This window comes from Leucoraja erinacea, chromosome 4 (genome assembly GCF_028641065.1).
Source record: "Leucoraja erinacea ecotype New England chromosome 4, Leri_hhj_1, whole genome shotgun sequence".
NCBI classification, from domain to species: Eukaryota; Metazoa; Chordata; class Chondrichthyes; order Rajiformes; family Rajidae; genus Leucoraja; species Leucoraja erinaceus.
Genome location: NC_073380.1, coordinates 63,952,964 through 63,972,875, shown reverse-complemented (window position 1 = coordinate 63,972,875; position 19,912 = coordinate 63,952,964). Strand labels below are relative to the sequence as shown.

Sequence of the window (19,912 nt, the reverse complement as noted above, 5' to 3'; positions counted from 1 at the left end):
GCTTTACGATGGCCTGCAGCTGCCTGTCTCCTACGCTTCTCGCACCATGACCCCCGCTGAGCAGCGTTATGCCCAGATCGAGAAAGAGCTCCTCGCCGTGGTGTTTGCCTGCTCGAAGTTTAAGGATTACATCCTGGGCAACACCGTCACTATCGAAACCGACCACCAGCCGCTGGTCACGATCCTGAATAAACCGATCCACGCCGCCTCATCCCGCTTGCAGCGCATGATGCTGCAGCTCCAGCGCTTTACGTTTCGGGTCGTGTACCGCAAGGGCAAGGACATGTTCGTGGCCGACACGCTGTCCCGCGCACGTCCACAACCCGTCACCCGTACGAATCGTCTGACCTGATGGTGTTAAACGTTAATATTGTGCCTTCACAGCAGATGCAGTCCCTGGTCCAGCACACTGCCAAAGATCCTGCCTTGTAGCAGCTTGCCGACGTCATCCGGCATGGTTGGCCTGACCGTCGCTCATCCTTTCCGGGATGAGCTTGTGCTGCATGACGGAGTGGTGGTGAAGGGCCACAAGGTTGTGGTGCCTGCCGCGCTGCGGGACCACTACTTTCAAACCGCCCACAGCGGCCACCCCGGGGCCGAGGCCACTCTGTCCCAGGCACAGAGCCAGTTCTATTGGCCCGGCATGGCCCCGGAAATCTGGGAGAGGGTCTCCGCCTGCTCCACCTACAATAGTCTCTCTCCCCACCAGCAATGGCAGCCGCTTCTACAACAGCCTGTCCCCGATCTGCCATGGATGGCAGTCGCCACTGACATCTTCGAGTGGCGTGGCAAGCACTTCCTGGTCCTTGTGGATTCCTACTCCAGCTGGTTCGAGGTGGACCAGCTGACCTCCCTCACATCTGCTGCTGTCATTGGGAAGCTACGCCGCCACTTCGCAACCTTTGGCTCCCCTGCGAGTTTGCAGTCGGACAACGGTACCCAGTTTTCAAGTGCGGAGTTCCGCGATTTCGCTGCCACCTGGAACTTTCGTCACTTCACCAGCAGCCCCGAGTACCCGCAGAGCAACAGAGCGCGCTGTCCGCAGTGCCAAGGAATTGCTGGAGCACTGCAGACTTTCTCGGTTGGATTTACACCTGGCCCTCCTCAACCTCCGCAACATTTCCCGAGACCCTGCCCTGGGCTCGCCTGCTCAGCGACCCATGTCCCTCACCACGCGCCCACCTATCCCTGTGTCCCAGCGGTCCTTGGTCCCTTCTGTCCTCCGCCCTGCTGCCGTCCAGGTGCGCATTGCCCAAAAGCAAGAAATACAAAAACGCTCCCACGACAAGTCCTGCCGTCCCCTTCCGCGTCTGTTCCCTGGTCAGGTCGTCCGGATGCAGTCCCCCTCCGGACACTACCGACTGGTGGTGGTCGTCGGCTCTGCAGGCTCGCCGCGCTCTTACCTTGTCGACCATGAGGGTACCATCTATCGCCGATCCCGCCAGCATTTGCGGCTGTCAATGAGCCGATTCCACCCCCTGGTGCCCCTTCCCCCCCCCCCGATTTCTTCCGCTCTGCCTACCACTCCTCGCATGCCCAGAACTCTGCCCTCTCCGCTCCTTGTGCCCCGCTCCCCTGCTGCCAGTCCGCCATCACCTATTCGTTTGCCCGCCTATGTGCCGGTTTCCCCTCCCCGGGCTCCACTCCATTCCTCTCCTGCCCGATCTCCGGCCCGCTCCCGTTCCTGCTCCTGTTCCTGTTCTTCCTGCGGAGGAGGGTGAGGGCGAGTTGCACACTCGCTCCGGGCGGTTGGTTAAGCCGCCTGTACGTTACGGGGAATTTGTTTAACTGTTGCCTGACTGTGTGTGCGGTTAACTGCTTGTAGCGTATGAGTCGCGGTCGCCCTGTCACTGCCGTCCTGCTTTGTTTCCAAGGGAAAGGATGTAGACTATTGCATGTTCCTTTAACATAGTGACCTCACCACTACTAACCACTCCCCATATCACCAGTATAATTGTAACCTCCCCACCTCTAGATCGCTCTCTAGCTCCGGTGACAGACCACGGACAGCTAGGGCAGTAATGTGTATGAGTAGTGTGCTTAGTAATAAAACAGTAGTGAAGACATAGTGCGTTTTGACTCGTCTTTACAGACACAAAGCGCTGGAGAAACTCAGCGGGATCAGCAGCATCTCTGGAGAGAAGGAATAGGTGAGGTTTCGGGTCGAGACCCTTCTTCAGAAACGTCACCCATTCCTTCTCTCCCGAGATGCTGCCGGTCCACTGAGGGACTCCAGCATTTTGTGCCTCTCTCGGAGCATGTGGAGTTGATGCACATACTGGAAAATAAACTTAAGGGCCTGTCCCACTTGGGTGTCATTTGTGCGTCATTTTCGCGACATCCTAAAAATTGGTTGTCGTGTCCTGATACGCGCATGACGCGTGGTGGCGTATGCAGTGACGCGCGGTGCCCCGGTATTTTGTGAGGCTCAAAAACCTCGCATGCCACCCGCTTGACGTATCCCTTGCGCACGCTGATGCCCAGAAATTTTGTTCAGACCGAAAGGTCTGAATGACAATAAACAAATCTAATCTAATGAGGTGCGCTGATGTACTGGCGGCGAACATGTGGCGCGTGGTGACGCATGGTTATGCACGGTGACACACGAACGTTACCGATGCTACTTTATTATGTGTCACCGTGCATCAACGTTCGGAACCATGTGCTGCCCATATGCCGTCGGCGCGCCATTTGCGCGTCATTTGAGAGCTGCACCACGTGACCACCTGGGTATAAAGCGCGCGTAATTTTGAAAAATTTTCACCATGGTATCTGTGATTTTCACTGGAAAAATCCTTACCACGGAGATTGGACTAAGTACGAACAACATCGCAAATGGCTCCCAAAAGAAACAGGGTCCTCAAGTGCACTTGGCACACGACTGCCGTACAGCTAGATGATTTTTGCATGACAGTCACTACTGGCCTGTCGTGTAAATGACGCGCAAATGATGCCCAAGCTCAATGCAAGCTCTATGCGTTCCTCTTGTGTATGTGGACCCTGTACATGAGTCAGCTCAAACCCAATAGAACTGGACTGGAAGCAAATGCTTTTCCAGCCTGGAGGTTATGTCTTGAGTTTTGTTTTATTGTTCATAAATAAATGCAAAGTACCAATTATTATCTTTATAAACAAGTCTGTGGTGACTTTTCGCCCTGTTAAAACAGAACCAGAAAATAACGTTGACAGAACATCGGATGCAATGCTGTTGACCGACCTAATTCTGTTAAACCTGTTTATCTTCTACAAAGGAAATTACCGTGGTGTTTCCTTCAAATTGATTTTTGATCATTGGTTAATATTAAAGTATTCGGGCAATTTATAGAACAGAAAGAAACATTAAAATGGTGATTAATCTTACGATGGCTCATCAATTGTTGATTCGTGAATATATTAACAATTTAATCAAACGAATACGCTGCCTCATCATTACTTAGTGTGAATCTGCTCCGCAAGCTCTCTCTCTTTCCATGAGTCAAAACAAAAATTATGTTATTAAAACCAATGTAATCATTCATCATAGCCAAAGATGTGTCATTATTGGCATATTTATTTAAAATCAATATCCATGGCACTATATTTTGCTGACACTAATAAATCTTCATATTAACGATTTCAATATAAGTTTAGATTCTCCCTAAGAAATCCTGAAGATTAATGTTTTTGGTCTATTTGAAGGACTTTTTCGACTAAAACTGTTATTCAGCGTGGCTTTATTGGTCTTTAAATTGAAAGACACAGCTTTTTCTTGAATCATTTGGTGAACATTAATGGCGGTAATCGTGAAATAAACTACTTTCGCCCATCCTATATTAAACATTAGCTGGCAAGTTTGATTAAATAATGAAATAGACAATAGACAAAAGACAATAGGTGCAGGAGTAGGCCATTTGACCCTTCAAGTCAGCACCTTCATTCACTGTGATCATGGCTGATCATGCACAATCAGTACCTCGTTCCTGCCTTCTCCCCATATCACTTGACTCTGCTATATTTAAGAGCTCTATCTAACTCTCCCTTGAAAGCATCCAGATAATTGGCCTCCACTGCCTTCTGGGGCAGAGAATTCAAGTCAAGAATCAAGCGTGTTTTATTCTCATATGTCCCGGACGGGACAATGAAATTTAACTTGCTGCAGCACAACAGAATATGTGAATATGTAAACATTGTATATAACGGGTTCCTCAGATTCATAACTCTCTGGCTGAAAAACGTTTTCCTCATCTCTGTTCTAAATGTCCTAACCATTATTCTTAAACTGTGGCCCCTGGTTATGGACTCCCCCAACATCGGGAATATGTTTCCTGCCTCTAGCATGTCCAATCCCTTAATAATATTATATATTTTATCTTATAACCTCGCTGCACAATAGCAGGAATGTCCTTCCTCAAATTTGGAGACCAAAACTGCACACAATACTCCAGGTGTGGTCTCACTAGGGCCATGTACAACTGCAGAAGGACCTCTTTGCTTCAACTCTTGTTATGAAGGCCAACATGCCATGAGCTTTCTTCACTGCCTGCTATACCTGCATGCTTACTTTCACTGATGAACAAGGACACCCAGATCCCATTGTACTTCCCCTTTTCCTAACTTGACACCATTCAGATAATAATATGTCTTCCTGTTCTTGTCACCAAAGTGTACAACCTCACATTAATCCACATTAAACTGCATCTGCCATGCATCTGCCCACTCACCCAACCTGTCCAAGTCACCCTATATCCTCATAGCATCCTCCTCACTGCCACCCAGTTTTGTATCATCTACAAATTTGCTAATGTTACTTTTAATCCCTTCATCTGAATCATTAATCAGAGACCCGACTCGGCCCCAGAGCTGTAGCGGTGGCAGAAGCAGCGGAGACCCGACTCGGCCTCAGAGTTGTGGCAGCAGCAGCAGCAGCGGAGACCTGGCTCGGCCCCGAAGTTGTGGCGGCGGTAGCAGTGGCAGCAGCGGCAACGGAGACCCGACTCGGCCTCGGAGCTGTGGCGGCAGCAGCGACCACCCGCGGAGTTTGAACCGTCGCCTCGGCGCAGAGGGAGAACAAAGAGGGAAGAGACAGAGACTTAAAGATTTTGCCTTCCACCACAGTGAGGAGGTGTTTGGTGAACTCACTGTGGTGGATGTTAAATTTGTGTTGATTGTGTGTTTTTGTCATTTTTTAATTATATGTATGACTGCAGGGAAACGAAATTTCGTTCAGACCAAAAGGTCTGAATGAACAATAAACGAATCTAATCTAATGTTTTGATGTTTAGTAGAGAGTAGAGTGTTTAATTTGTTCATGATATATGTATTTTTATTTCTATTTATTTTTTACTGCACACTGAATGGACACTGGTTGAGCAACGTTTCTTTTGTTTCCTCTGGGTATGTGAGTACTCAGCAAAATGACAATAAAGATATACTATACTATACTATTAATGTATATTGTAAAAGCTGCGGTCCCAGCACCGAGTCATGCGGTACCCCACTAGTCACTGCCTGCCATTCTGAAAGGGACCCGTTAATCCCTACTCTTAGTTTCCTGTCTGCCAACCAATTTTCTATTCATGTCAGTACCCTACCCCCAATACCATGTGCTCTAATTTTGCCCACTAATCTCCTATGTGGGACCTAAACAAGCAGAGGAGATTAGGTTAATTTAGTATCATATTCGGCATTACCATTGTGGGCCGGATGTCCTGTTCATGTGCTGTACTGCTCTGTGGCCTAATATGTAATACATATTGAGTGGATACATTTATTTGCAAATAACTTAGAGAGCAGCAAAATGTAGAAACAAGGAGTCCAGATGCTGGTTTACGAAACAAGAACACAAAGTGCCAGAGTAACTCAGTGGGTCAAGCAGCATCTCTGGAGATCATGGATATGTGACGTTTCGGGCCGAGAATGTTCTTCAGCCTTAGAGGCAACAGACCCTTCTCCAGAGAGCGGCATTAGACTTTACAATATGAAACCATCTCATATTTCAATACTTAGTAATAAAGAGTAATTGAGAGTAGGGAAGATTCAAACAAGAGGATATGATTTGAGAATTATGGGACAAAGGTTTAGGGGTAACATGAGGGGGAACGTCTTTACTCAGAGAGTGGTAGCTGTGTGGAATGAGCTTCCAGTGGAAGTGGTGGAGGCAGGTTCGATTTTATCATTTAAAATAAATTGGATAGGTATATGGACAGGAAAGGAATGGAGGGTTATGGTCTGAGTACAGGTAGATGGGACTAGGTGAGAGTAAGTGTTCGGCATGGACTAGAAGGGCCGAGATGGCCTGTTTCTGTGCTGTAATTGTTATATGGTTAAATGGATTATAGCAAACGTTTCTTAACACAAAACAGATCCCATTGTTAAAACACTACACTGTATTAATGTGGATGAATGTACATATATGCACAAGACACACAAAAAAAGGTGGAGTAACTCAGCGGGACAGGCAGCCTCTCAGGAGAAAAGGAAAAAGGTGGCACTTCGGACTGAGGAAGGGTCTTGACCTGAAGCGTCACCTGTTCCTTCTCCCCAGATATGCTGCCTGTCCCGCTGAGTTACTCCAGCTTTTTGAGTCTGTCTTCGGTTCAAGCCAGCAGCTACAGTTCATTCCTATACATACATGCCCAACTCAGTGCAATCATAACATATTTGAAACAGTGTAAAATGATTGTCAGCAATTCATTAAGAAATATATTTGATTCTAGATTGCGAATATGCAAGAGGACGAATCAGCTGATCGTACTATGCGCTAGACGTTTAATGGGATGCTGATGGAACAGTGTAGTCAGGGATCCATCATCCAGTATTTCTTCTCCTGGAACTCAAGAATGCCATCTACTGTTTTACGAATGGAAGATAAATCCTACAAATACTGAAACCATCATGAAAAACCAAATGAAATATTTGTTCTGAAAATGTCGATTTCCAGTTAGAAATAGGACAATTGTAATCTTAACCAAATGATATGTTTTGCTGCATTTTTCGTAAATTATCATTAGTCCTTCAGTCATACAGCATGGAAGCAGGCCCTTTGGCCCAATTTGCCCACACTGACCAATATGTCCCATTTTACCCACTTGACTGCGTTTGCCCCATATCCTTCTAAACCTATCCTATCCATGTACCTGTGTAATTGTTTCTTTTTTGAATAGTTTATTTCGGTCATACATTAAAACAAACAAAATTTTACAATCCGTGTGAATATGAACCAACACTGTATCCATTTCACACAACGTTCACACAATCAATGACCGAAAAAGGAATAGGCTGAAGCCACAAAGCTTATTTTTGCCTATCCTACACAATCCATAAAATAAGATAACCCAGAATATCAGCATTACAAAGGAAAGAAAAACAAATTACTCTAAATTGTAATCCTTACTTATTTTACATTTTAATCATTTTACATTATAATCCTCAATTATTTTACATTTTAACGCTTTTTTGAAACTCGACAGACAGCTACAAAATTTCAACTCATCACTAAGCCCGTTCCATAATTTGACTCCCACAACTGAGACACATCTACATTTTACGTTGGTTCTCACTTAACATGTTTCAAAAATACACAATCCTCTTAAATTATAATGTCTTTCTCTTAATTTATAATATTTTTGAATACTACCAGGAAGGCTTTTATTCCTAACTCGGAAAAGTATTTCTAATGTCTTTACATGCATAATATCCAAAAAATTTAAGGAATATTTATGAATAATGGATTTGTAGATTCACGGTAAGAAGCTTTATGTATTATTCTAATAGCTCTTTTCTGGAGTTTAATTATAGGGTCTATATTTGTTTTATATACATTTCCCCAAACTTCAACACAATATGACATATATGGCATTATAAGCGAGCAATGCAATATATACAAACACCTCTTATTCAACAGATCCTTTGTTTTGTAAAAAAAAAGCAATGGATTTAGATAATTTCTGTTTGATGTATTCTATATGTAGCTTCCAGCAGAGTTTATGGTCTATAATCACTCCCAGGAATTTTGTTTGATATACTTTCAATTTCAACTCCATTTAAATTCAATTTTATTTCACAATTAACCCTGTCACCACCAAACACCATAAATGTTGTTTTATTTTCATTTAGAGATAATTTATTAATATCAAACCATTGTTTTAGCACCATCAATTCTCTTTCTGCTGTTTTCAATAGTTATTTTGTAATCCATGTTTTCCAGAGATGGCCTGACCGGTTGAGTTACTCCAGCACTTGTTTCCTTTCGTTTAAACCGCCGATGTATCTCGGCTATTGTGTTAGAATGTGCAACCTTACCCGTGATAGAAAAATGAATGACAACCGTCCTATGTACCATTCTACCACGGTGACTCAAATGCTGGCTATCTATTACAGCTTCCACACCGGCACCCGAAAAGCACGTATTCCGGTTGCAACAAGAGATGTTAAAAACAGCAGACGAAATGTGTAGGAAGGAACTGCAGATGCTAGTTTAAACAGAAATTAGACACAAAAAGCTGGTGTAACTCAGCGGGACAGACAGCACCTCTTGAGAAAACAAATAGGTGACGTTTCGGGTCGAGACGCTTCTTCAGACTTCAACCAATAAACACGTGAAAGACAAAAAAATAACATACTGGAAATTTCAGCCGATACTTCACAAATACTTCCATTTGATGTAAAATATTTAACAACTCTGTCACAGTGATTTGATTCTTTAAAACACCGAGGGATTACTCTGAAACATGTCTTCGTCTGTTCGTTTCGTACTACATACACTTCGACCATAACAAAGGTCGCCGGCGGGCCAAAAAAATCTTATCGATATGACTATACGCATAAACCATTGAAGTAAATATGCAGCAGCGAATTGAAAAAAACAACAAGCATGAATGAACCATGTCCACTTGGAAGTATTTCAAAATTGGTTGTCCCAAACCAAAGGCAAGTGCAGGTATTTATTGCGTACAGAAATATTAAATTAAACCCAGCCCAGACTATATTTTCACTATTTTAACGACCGAGGCTAAAATAACAGATTATTGCAGCATGAATGTTATCACATTTAAAAAATAATGTCCATTAAAGAAAGCAATGCATTCCTTCACAGATCGTGTATGAAGTCGGTTACGTATTTTGACTATCTTCTGCACGTTGCTAACTCTATGATTAGAAGTTAAATGTGTCAGCTACCGGTGAATTTGTCCGCCGGCACTGAAACTGCAACAAATAAGTAATGCTGGAGTAACTCAACGGGACAGGTAGCATCTCTGGAGAGAAGGGATGGGCGAGACTCATTTCGGTTCAAGACCCTTCTTCAGATTTCTGAACCGTCACCCATTCCGTCTTTCTAGCGATGTTGCAGAATAAACCAGCACCTTGTTTAAGAAGGAACTGCAGATGCTGGAAAATCGAAGGTACACAAACATGCTGGAGAAACTCAGCGGGTGCAGCAGCATCTACGGAGCGAAGGAAATAGGCGACGTTTCGGGCCGAAATCGTCTGAAGAAGGGTTTCGGCCCGAAACGTTGCCTATTTCCTTCGCTCCATAGATGTTGCTGCACCCGCTGAGTTTCTCCGGTATTTTTGTGTACTTTCTACAGTTCCTTCACAGTTTGTCTGCAACAAATAACCTGGTCGGGATGCTGAAAAGTCTGGTTCACAAAGTCATGCTGTAACATCCTCAGATACTTCGACAATTAAGAAGCACGGAGTTATGGATTCAAACACGGAGCGATTAAGAAGCACGGAGTTATGGATTCAAACACGGAGCGATTGGAATAATAAACGTGCTTCTTCTGTTTACTTAGGCAAAAGCAGGGAATGGTGGTTTTCACACAGTTTGCAAGACCAACAGTGTGTATGAACCGTTTGTTGCGGGTACTCTTTCAAAGCAACAGCCAAACCACTAAACGAAGAAGAGTCTCGACCCGAAACGTCACCCATTCCTGAGATGTTGCCTGTCCCAGCATTTTGTGTCTACCTTCGGTTTAAACCAGCAGCTGCAGTTCCTTCCGACACAAACGATTTAAATAAATGCATAATCATGCTCATTCCAACGCGCAATGCTAAAAATGTTGCAACAATTCTAAAATTGCTGGATTTGATCGGCGGTTTCTGATGTACGCAACAGTATTACCCATGTTTCTCCAGCACTTTTGTCTATCTTCAGAATATTAAATTCGCACATCTTATTTTGAATTTGTTGTGATTATTCAAGAAATTCGCACTAACATTTAAACGTTTTTCATATCAAGAAGCTTCTTTGAACTAGGTAGTGGCCATTTGGTTGCCATTTGGTGATGCTTTAACTTACAAGACATTTACAATCTGTTTAATTAATTCACACGGGATGTCAAACAAATTGCACGGGAACTCTGTATTCTTTAGACATGTCATATGAAAACTATGGTCAAATCGGCTCTAGGGACTTTTCCAACGTGGGACGCGAAATCAATTCCCTCAATGACAGGATGAAGTTGGCAATTGTTCCCACAGACTACTTCACGTACACGGCACAGCCCCTCCAACGAACACACGCATTCAACATTTAAACGCCTTGTATAATGTATGAAGCAATGGCTAAAGGAATGCCAGAATGTGCATGAAGCAATGGCTAAAGGAATGCTTGCTTACAACGATTATGATTTCGTTTTTAAGTGCAAAGAGGCGTCCCATCAGCAATGGTGGACATACACTGGTTTGATGTTTACTCGCAGTGGCAGCGGTCTTCACTGCCGGGTCTGAACACGCGGTCGTGGGTCGTTTGGATCGCTGAGTAGCTCTGCAAAGATGACTCGAAGCTTTGAGCGCAGCAACGGGAATTGCACTTGTGACACGATGTGGAGACTACGCACAGATCCAGTCACACGCAGAGGTTGTTACTTGCAAGCCATGCCTCTAAACGGAAAATTCAAGCTGAAAGGTTGCCAACTAAGTGTAGCAGTTAATCAAACAATGTTTGATTTATTAGAGGAGGATGGTGCGATGGGCTGTCCAGGGATTCTTGATTGCGTTAGCTCCCACAGTCATCTAAGCTGTACTTATTCAAGTGACCAGAATGACTTTGTTTCCTTATATAATTGGTGAGTTTATACTAATGAACCTTGCAACCGCCAATGTTTTGTCTGAAACTCCAATTTTGTTCACAACAGATTTTAAATCTAAGAACATACACACTTGCTCAAGCTTATGCTGTTTCTTCCATATTTCCACGGATTTTTTGAATATCCGAAAAAAACCCCACTTGACTACCAACCCGATTCCATGCAACATTTGAAGAATCGGCTCTCTTTTAAGTGAGCGATTTCAAACATTGTACAAGCCTGCACAAAGGAACTGCATCTGCTCGAATCTTGAGCAAAGCACAAAGTGCTGGATGAGCTCAGCGGGTCAGGCAGCATTGGTGGAAGGAATGGACAAACCACGTTTCCGGTCTTTTATCGTGGTGAAAACTGTCTTTTGGCATCCACTTTTTCAGAATATTATACATCTTAGTTATATAGTTCTCAGTCTTCTAAAGTATGTATAGGGCAATATAACTCAAACTCTCTTCCAAGCTCAATCCTCTCGGATTCCAAACTTATCGAATCGTGAAAACTTATCGAATAGATGTGGAGAGGTTGTTTCCACTAGTGTCAGTCTAGGACCAGAGACCATAACTTCAGAATTGAAGGACGTTCCTTTAGGAAGGAGATGAGGAGAAATTTCTTTAGTCAGAGGGTGGTGAATCTGTGGAATTCATTGCCCAAGAAGGCTGTGGAGGCGTCAATTGATATTTTGATTGATTCTTGATTAGTACGGGTGTCAGGGGTTATGGGGAGAGGCAGGAGAATGGGGTTAGAAGGGAGAGATAGATCAGCCATGATTGAATGGCAAAGTAGACAATGGGCAAAATGGCCTAATTCTGCTGCTAGCGGATGAACTTATGAATTCCCTTGGATTCAAGCAGGTTAAGCTAGAACATTGGCTCCAGGACAAATATTGATACAAAATAAATGTGCAACACAATGTTTAAATTGTTTCTCATACTAATACCAATATCAAATGAGATATGTGGAGTGAGATTGTAATGTTTACTACTATATAGGGTCTATCCATACCAGCACATACCAAAATGTGGAACGATAGATAATCTTGAGAGTGTTCGACTGCTAATTGAGTACTTATAATTTAACGTGTTATTCAAATAGAAAATAAAGTAGAAGGGGCAGTTTCATTGCTGCAAGACTCTAAGTACAACATTCTTACCTCCATGGCAACACGAGAGACAGCAGAAACTGGAATCTAGAGTAAAAGTAATGCAGGAGGAACATGACAGGTAGGTCACACCTGTGCTGGAAAATGGGCGTAATGCGTTTTCAGTTGGAAGCTTTCTTCAGTCTGAAGAAGTGCCTGTCTGTCCATTTCCCACCACGGATGCTGTCTGGCCCACTGCGTCCCTCCAACAGTTTGTTTCTTTATTCCCACCTCCATCTGTTCAAGCATCAATGCATCTGAGGCAAAGGTAACAGAGATCTGTGACCCACTATGGACAAATCTCTAATCATGCAATATTCCCCAGCGAACTGTGTTTACAAAGGAGAACATCATGGTATCCTCATTAACCTCCAGATAGCAGCAGGTGATATAAGAACTTTAAAAACAGGAACTGAGACAGGTAATTTGCTTCCTCAAACAAGCTCTACCATTGAATAAGACTACAATTTTACTTCGGAGTCACGTGAGTGACTACGTGAAGAAGCCCGCCAGGTGCATGCGTGTCATTGCGCTACACGCATTGCAACTCGTCATTGTCGGGAGGAAGGACGTTCCTCCCGAACGGCAGTGTTTCGAACCTGCAACAGTAAGGTATGGGAACATCGTTCCATACTTACCTTTTTTCTACAGAAGGCTGTTGAAAGCTGGCGGGGGAGGAGTCTGCAGCAGCAGGCAGCCAGCAACGGCCGGTGGCACGACAGTCTCCCTTAGCGGGAGTTCGTGCGACTTCAGCTCCGGAAGAAAACACCGACAAGGGAGTACTCCGGAGCCGTCAGTCCGACAACTCGGACAACAGCCCCAAGGACCGACGCTACATGGGTCTGGGGCTGCGGAACAGGTAAGTGATTTCCTTACCTTTCTTCTTGTTTGCAGGAAGGCTGCCGAGCTGCCGCTGAACAGCAGCAGGCAGCCAGCAACGGACGTCGGCACCACTATCTCCCATAACGGGAGCGAGTGCCAACTTCACCCCATACGGGTGGAGAAAAACAGAGCCAACAACCTACAAAACAGTGGGTTGTATTAGTGCTCTGCCCCCTTTTTAAAATTAGGGGACAAAATGAGATTGCGCTCCTGCCGTGGCTAAGCCAGGTGGAGTAAGCGCAACAGTGGACAACAGCTGCGACCGGAGTCGGCTCCCGTAATAGGAATAGCTGTGCCCGACTTTCGCTCCCGACTCGCTCCCGCAACGGGCGGGAGAGGGAGCAAAAAAACAATGTTTCCCCACACTGGGTCTGTACAGGAGGGGAAGCTGGACAAAGGACTGTCCATAGTGCTGCTAGTAAAGCTGGCTGGGGAAGACAGCGGAGTCGCAGGCAGCCGGCAGCAGCAGCCGCCATAGGCACGTTTAACTCCCGTTATAAGGAGAGCAGTGCTGACCTGGTCCCGCACCGGCCAGAACACCACGGCCGGGCGGGAGACCATTCAAATAGGGCCGTTGATTTGACCAGTCAATAACGGCAGCAGACGGGTTGGAATGACGCTCACTCGTAGCAACAACTTGGACCTGCAGGTAAGAGCTGCGGTCTTTTTTGCATTTCTATGCTGATTGCAGGTGCAGAAACAACGGGCTGCGACAAAGCTGGTGGGCTAGATGGAATCAGCTGTGCCAGATGTCCTCCACACCGGCCATATCCACTCCACGGAAGGAAGGACAAAGCTGGAGAAGGAGGACCGTGGAGCAGCGGGCAGCCAGCAGCAGCCAGCGGCACTTGGATCACCCGTAGTGGGATCAGCTGTGCCCGATGTCGCCTCCGCACCGGCCAGATCCATGCGGCCGGGCGGTAAGGCTAGACACAAAACAAACAAGGTCGTGGACTCAGAGGAGTCCGACTTTGCATAACCGCCGGCGGCCAGCGCCCGAGAGCGCTGGAGCGGGAAGAAGCGGTGTATGGAGCCTTGCTCCAACGTGACAGACTCCGGGAGATGGAGTCGGGTCACTGTGGGCCTATGATAAACCTACAGCAGTACCTCTTTCAGGGCTGCACAGTGCTTCTACCCCATCAGAAGGGAGCACTGCGGGTCAGTTCTGGGCTGACCTGGAAGAGGGGTCCGCAGAAGGATAAAGAGTGCAGAGGGTGCAGGAACAAGAGAACCTACTGACACCCCCAAGCACCCACCAGCAGAACTGGTGAAAGCTTGAAGGACTGGTACTCAAAACATGAGTCTTTTAAAGGCCATGGCCCAGGCCGGCCTTCCTAGAAGATGCGGGACCTCCAACGCCAACCAAACCGTAAATCCAGACCCAGCGCTACAACAACAGCGAAGAACCTACAAAAAGGTAAACCTGCCACTAGTAACATGGAGGTAGGTGGGTCTGGTTCCCTACAAACAGGGGGTGGAGATTACACTCTCTTCTGAATGCATGGAGCATGATAACAACCAATACCTACATCTTAAGCAGTATCCAGGGATATACAACAGAGTTTATACACAAGTACAGCCCTCCAGTTCAGCATATACTGAACCGAATGTTCGTGCTTTCTGATAAAGGAAATCAAAAGCGCAAGCTGAACTGAAACGGCTTTACATAAAAGGTGTAATTGAGAAGACTCAACACGGACCATTAAAATTTGTGTCCAATATATCTATCAAAAACAAAAAGATGATGGTCATCGCATCATCATAGATCTGACAAAATAGATACCCTTGTTACTGCTTAACTATTAATTCCCAAAGGTCACTTCAATGGCCAGCATCAATTTTAAAAGATGCTTACTATTCAGTGCCTATACGAGGTGACCACAGATATTACTTAAATTCAACTGGATGGGCCAACTAGCAGTACAAAGCACTGCCAAATGGGTTATCATTAGCCCAGGCTGTTCACAAAAAATTTGAAACCAGCCCAAGCGTTTCTACGGAAACGTATACACATGGTCATGGCATATTTAGATGACATACTCATTATGGGCAAAAACTTTGGATTTGGCCAAACAAACTCTAACAGCCACAAAAAAAGTTATTTGGGGAACTGGGATTCATTTCATCCAGTTAAATCTAAACTAACGTCTTCCACTACTATGGACTACCTGGGGTTTCACCATTGACTAAGTTCACATGTCTCGGTGACTCTGCCTAAGGAAAAGGCTACAGGTTTAATAGAGGCTTATCATAACCTCACTGACATCAACAAACCATCCATCAGATTGGTAGCTAAAGTAATTGGCATTATGATGGCTGCCTTTCCAGCCACACAAATTTGGACCTCTACATTACCAAAACATATAGAGAGCAAAATACAAGCACTCTAAATTATGCAGATCACTTGACAGATCTGTGAATCTACCAATCAGGCTAAAATGGAACTAAAATGGTGGATAGATAACATCTGGCCTTGTTCGTATCCAAACATTGTCAGTAACCTTTTCCATGGTACTGCAAACTGATGCCAGTACCCTTGGGTGCGGAGCAACCAATACCACCGTGGTAGCATACATTAACCACAGGGTGGAAACAAATTGACATCTGTGACAATCTGGCTATACAAATTGGCAATGGTGTATCCAGAGAGATATTTGGATATCAACCACTTATCTACCAGGAAGACTAAATTCAGTGGCAGACAAAGAAATACAACTAGACTCTGCATCTGGATTTGGCAGTACCCGATTGGCCTACTCAACCATGGTTCCCAGTGGTATTAAAACATGGAATCAGAGACATGAACATCCCATCTGTTCTGGAATATCTGGCAGGCCTCCACTATGATGAGGGGCTTAGTTACAGTGCCATCAACTGCGCCAGAAGTGCCCTATCGACTTACCTATGGCAGGGGACAGATCATTACACTGTTGGGACTGACCCACTGGTTCAAAACCTATGAGGAGAACCAGATACACCCATATATGGGATGTGAGTATAATCCTGAAGATGCTCAGGAATTGGTCTCCAGCTACAGTTTTGTCCTTACACAGGCTGACATTAAAACGGTCATGCTAATGGTATTGGTCATGGCACAGAGGATACAGTCACTGCAAAACTAGACTGGACAACATGACTTTCTCAACAGAAAATATTACGTTCATATTTATGAGATAGTAAGCAGAACAGAAAAAGGGATCAGCAGGCCTCAATATACAATTAGGTCATACCCAACAGATGACCGTCTGTGCATAATAAACATCTGTCGTTATACATGGAGAAAACGAATATCCTAAGAGGCAATGAAAAGGCACAATTTTTATCAGCCACTAGCAACCACACCAAGAGTGACGGTCCAGACCATCTCAAGATGGCTGAAACAGTTGCTAAACTCAGGCTGGGGTGGATACTAAAATTTCAAAATCTCTTTCCACCAGGGCTGCAGCTACGTCGGCAGCGATACAATTGGATGTACCAATGGACCAAACCCTCAAGGCAGCAGGATGGTCTGGAGGGGAAAACACTCCAATTATTTTGTAATAAACCAGTAATGAAACCTGGAACATTTGCAGAAACAATTTAAGTTCTGTAAATTAATTTAAACCCATATAAAGGGGTTATAAACTGGTGTTAAATATTTTATGATTTCAATGTCGAATTCATATCCAAATTATGTTAACACAATTCCTCCCAACAGTCAAGGCAGAAGTGATGCATGGACTCGTTCCACGGCATGAAATCACAGAGCTTTAAAATCTTCACGTAGTCACTCACGTGACTCCGAAGTAAAATAGTAAGATTAAACGAGAACTCACCAGTTTGAAGTTTGATCTGTATTTTATGAGGAGTTACGATGAGGGATTACGTGCCCTCCGCTCCCACCCTGATCATATACTTAACTGGTACCTCTTCTCTAATCTTACTATGTATAGTCATTACAGTTATCTGTGATTCTACACCGCTGCTTTGAAGAATGACACGCATGCGCCTGGCGGGCTTCTTCACGTAATCCCTCATCGTAACTCCTCATAAAATACAGATCAAACTTCAAACTGGTAAGTTCTCGTTTAATCTTACTATTATTCATGCCTTATCTACAACACCACTTTTCTATTTTCCACATACAGATTAACTCCCTTGTAGTTCAAATATCTGTCAATATTCCCTTTGAATAAATCCAGCAACTCAACCCCACAGCACTTGGGTACAGAATTCTAAAAAGCCATGATCCTCTAAAGAAAGGAATTTCTTCTCATTGCTGTCTAACTCCTAATGGGCCTGTCCCACTTAGGCGACTTTTTAGGCTACTGCAGGAGACAATGTTGGCGCCACTTGGTCGCCACATGTTCGCGGGTAGTTGCCGGGGAGTCGCCTTCATGGTCATGAGGTGTTCCCGCATTCTGGGAACTAGTCGCGGCCCCATTATGGTTGCCGCAAATCTTTCAACATGTTGAAAAATTAGCGACGACCAGAATGAAGCTGCCATGGAGAGTAACGAGAATTCTTGAGCCATAGGTGGGTCACCAGGAGGTCCTAGTGGGTTGCCAAGTGGTCGAAGGTTCTCGTAGGTTGTAGCTGATGCTGACCGGTGAATTTCAATGGCTCACTGGGAAAAAAAAACATTTAAGCAGTAGTTATCAGAACCAAGGATAACCGACTGGTGGTTCACCGAGCTTCACAGCCGTGTATCTCTGGCTTCTTAAAAGTTGTCTCCATTCCTTCTCACCCCTCTTCTCCCCTCCCTTCTCCCCCTTCTCCCCCATTCTCACCCCTCTCCCCCCCTCTTTTAAAAGACTTACGTGACCCCTCCAGTACACTGTGCTTTCACCACCTTAATTACAACGCCAACCTTCCTGTTCATCGCAGTGTGTGTCTGTATCACATTGACTTTGCACCGTGTGAATTTCACTCAGACAGCGCTCCCCCCACTTGCCCTGTCCCCTCCTGCATAACGGGCTGGTGAAGGAAGGTGTGTGTGTGTGTGTGTGTGACTCCCAGGGGATCAATCCCACCAGTCCCATGCCCATTTCCTTATTTCCCTTGGCCCTGCAACATTTCTCCACATAGTCCCTTGATTCCTTTTGACATTAACCTGCAGTAAGGGATAATTTGCAGCAGCCAATTCATCTACAGGATGTGCAAAGAAACCGTATCTTCTGGAGAAAACCCGCACAGTCATGGAGACAATGTGCAAACACCATATGGACAGTACCTCAGATCAGGATGCTTAATTATGTTTCTTTACCAAATACTATTTGTATAGGTTTGTAGAAGGCAAGAGTCAAGAGGAGTGGATGGCCCTCTTTGAGAATCAGTAGAGAATGCAGAGCACATGAGAATGAGTGGGGAAGCGGGACTGCTCCACAGAGAATTGCATGGATCTGATCAAAGGCCTTCTTTTGTGTATGTATAAGCTATGAGCAAACATTTATGGAACCTGGCAGAAAGAATAACCCATCCAGGAGTGAAATATGCCCCTTGCAACTTTTCCTTTTACATGCTAAAACAAAATAAAAATGCATGCAACATGTTGGACACCTACTTTCCTATTCAGCCTTGTTATATTCAACATTACTGTCCTCATCATACTACATGTCTGCTGCCATTTAATTTTTATCTTGTTGACGTAGTGACTAAAGTCTACTTTGCCATTGAACCTTAGAAATTTGGATGAATCCACAGTAAGTTTTATTTTTGTCATTTTGTCCATATTGGTTCCAGGAAGAAAGGTGCCAAACCTTGTGGGCAATGGATGGGGAAAGACTAGTCAATAGTAGCCAGAAGGTGAGAACTCTATTAATCTTCACCCGTATTCTCACTCCACTTAATCACAGAAATGTGATGCTGTATTTTAATTGTTACGTAACTATTTCAAGTGGTGTGCAACCAAAATACTATCAACGTGTCACCTCTCCTACCAGAGGCCCAAACACCTTTGAGCACTGCTACATGACCATCAAAGGCACCGAACACTATTCCAATCAAGCTGTGCTCCTCCTCCATGGTTACCAGCAGAACCGGAAGTATGAGGATGCTATCCGGAAAGTCATACGGTGTTGGTCCAAAGACACAATGAGTGCTTATGTGACTGCTTTTAGTTGGTGGACTGGTCCTTATTCAAGTACCTTGTTCAAGAAATTTAGGTATCAGCTAGGACAGTGCACACTTGTTCAACTGCATACTTGACTTACTGACCCATAGATTGTAATTGGTAAGGAAGGGATACAAAAAATATCCTCCATGATAATCGTCAATGCTAGAGCTCTGCAATATTGCATTTTCAGCCATTTACTACACTTCCCAGATACTTACGAGTTTGCGGCCAATTTCTGCCCTAACTCCATTTATTATACAAGGAGACAGAGTACATTAAGGAGATTTGAGAGCTTAGCTCCAAGGTGTCAAGACATCAACCGACATCATCAGACATCATTTATTTAGTGATCATACACAATGTAAAGTTATTAACTTATATATTTACTATTTGTATTGGTATTGGTTTATTATAGTTACATGTACTGATATACTGTGAAAAACTGTGTTTTGCATGCTATTCAGACAAATCGTAGCATAACAGATGCATCATAACATCAGGAAGTGCAAAAGAGAAAATAAACAGAGTGCAGAATACAATGTTTAAGAAGGAACTGCAGATGTGGAAAATCGAAGGTAGACAAAAATGCTGGAGAAACTCAGCGGGTGAGGCAGCATCTATGGAGTGAAGGAAATAGGCAATGTTTCGGATAGAAACCCTTCTTCAGACTGATGTGGGGGTGGGGGGGGGGGGGGGGGGGGGGGGGCGGGAAGGAAGAAAGGAAGAGGTGGAGCC

At 44.6% G+C, this 19,912-nt stretch overlaps 1 protein-coding gene across 1 annotated transcript; it reads left to right on the top strand.

Moving 5' to 3' along the window:
• Positions 1–11,473: 11,473 nt before the first annotated feature.
• Positions 11,474–19,539, top strand: LOC129696499 (uncharacterized). Its single transcript, XM_055634475.1, has 2 exons — positions 11,474–13,060; positions 18,805–19,539. The coding sequence occupies exons 1-2, from the start codon at positions 12,719–12,721 to the stop codon at positions 19,267–19,269; spliced, it is 807 nt and encodes a 268-aa protein (XP_055490450.1). The 5' UTR covers positions 11,474–12,718; the 3' UTR covers positions 19,270–19,539.
• The last annotated feature ends 373 nt before the right edge of the window (positions 19,540–19,912 follow it).

What these genes read in the sequence shown, in the direction of transcription:
- LOC129696499 (XM_055634475.1), top strand. Translation starts at nt 12,719, where the DNA reads ATGCGTGTCATTGCGCTACACGCATTGCAACTCGTCATTGTCGGGAGG. An exon ending in GGTCTGGGGCTGCGGAACAG is followed by an intron (nt 13,061 to 18,804) that starts GTAAGTGATTTC and finishes TATTGGTTCCAG; the next exon opens with GAAGAAAGGTGCCAAACCTT.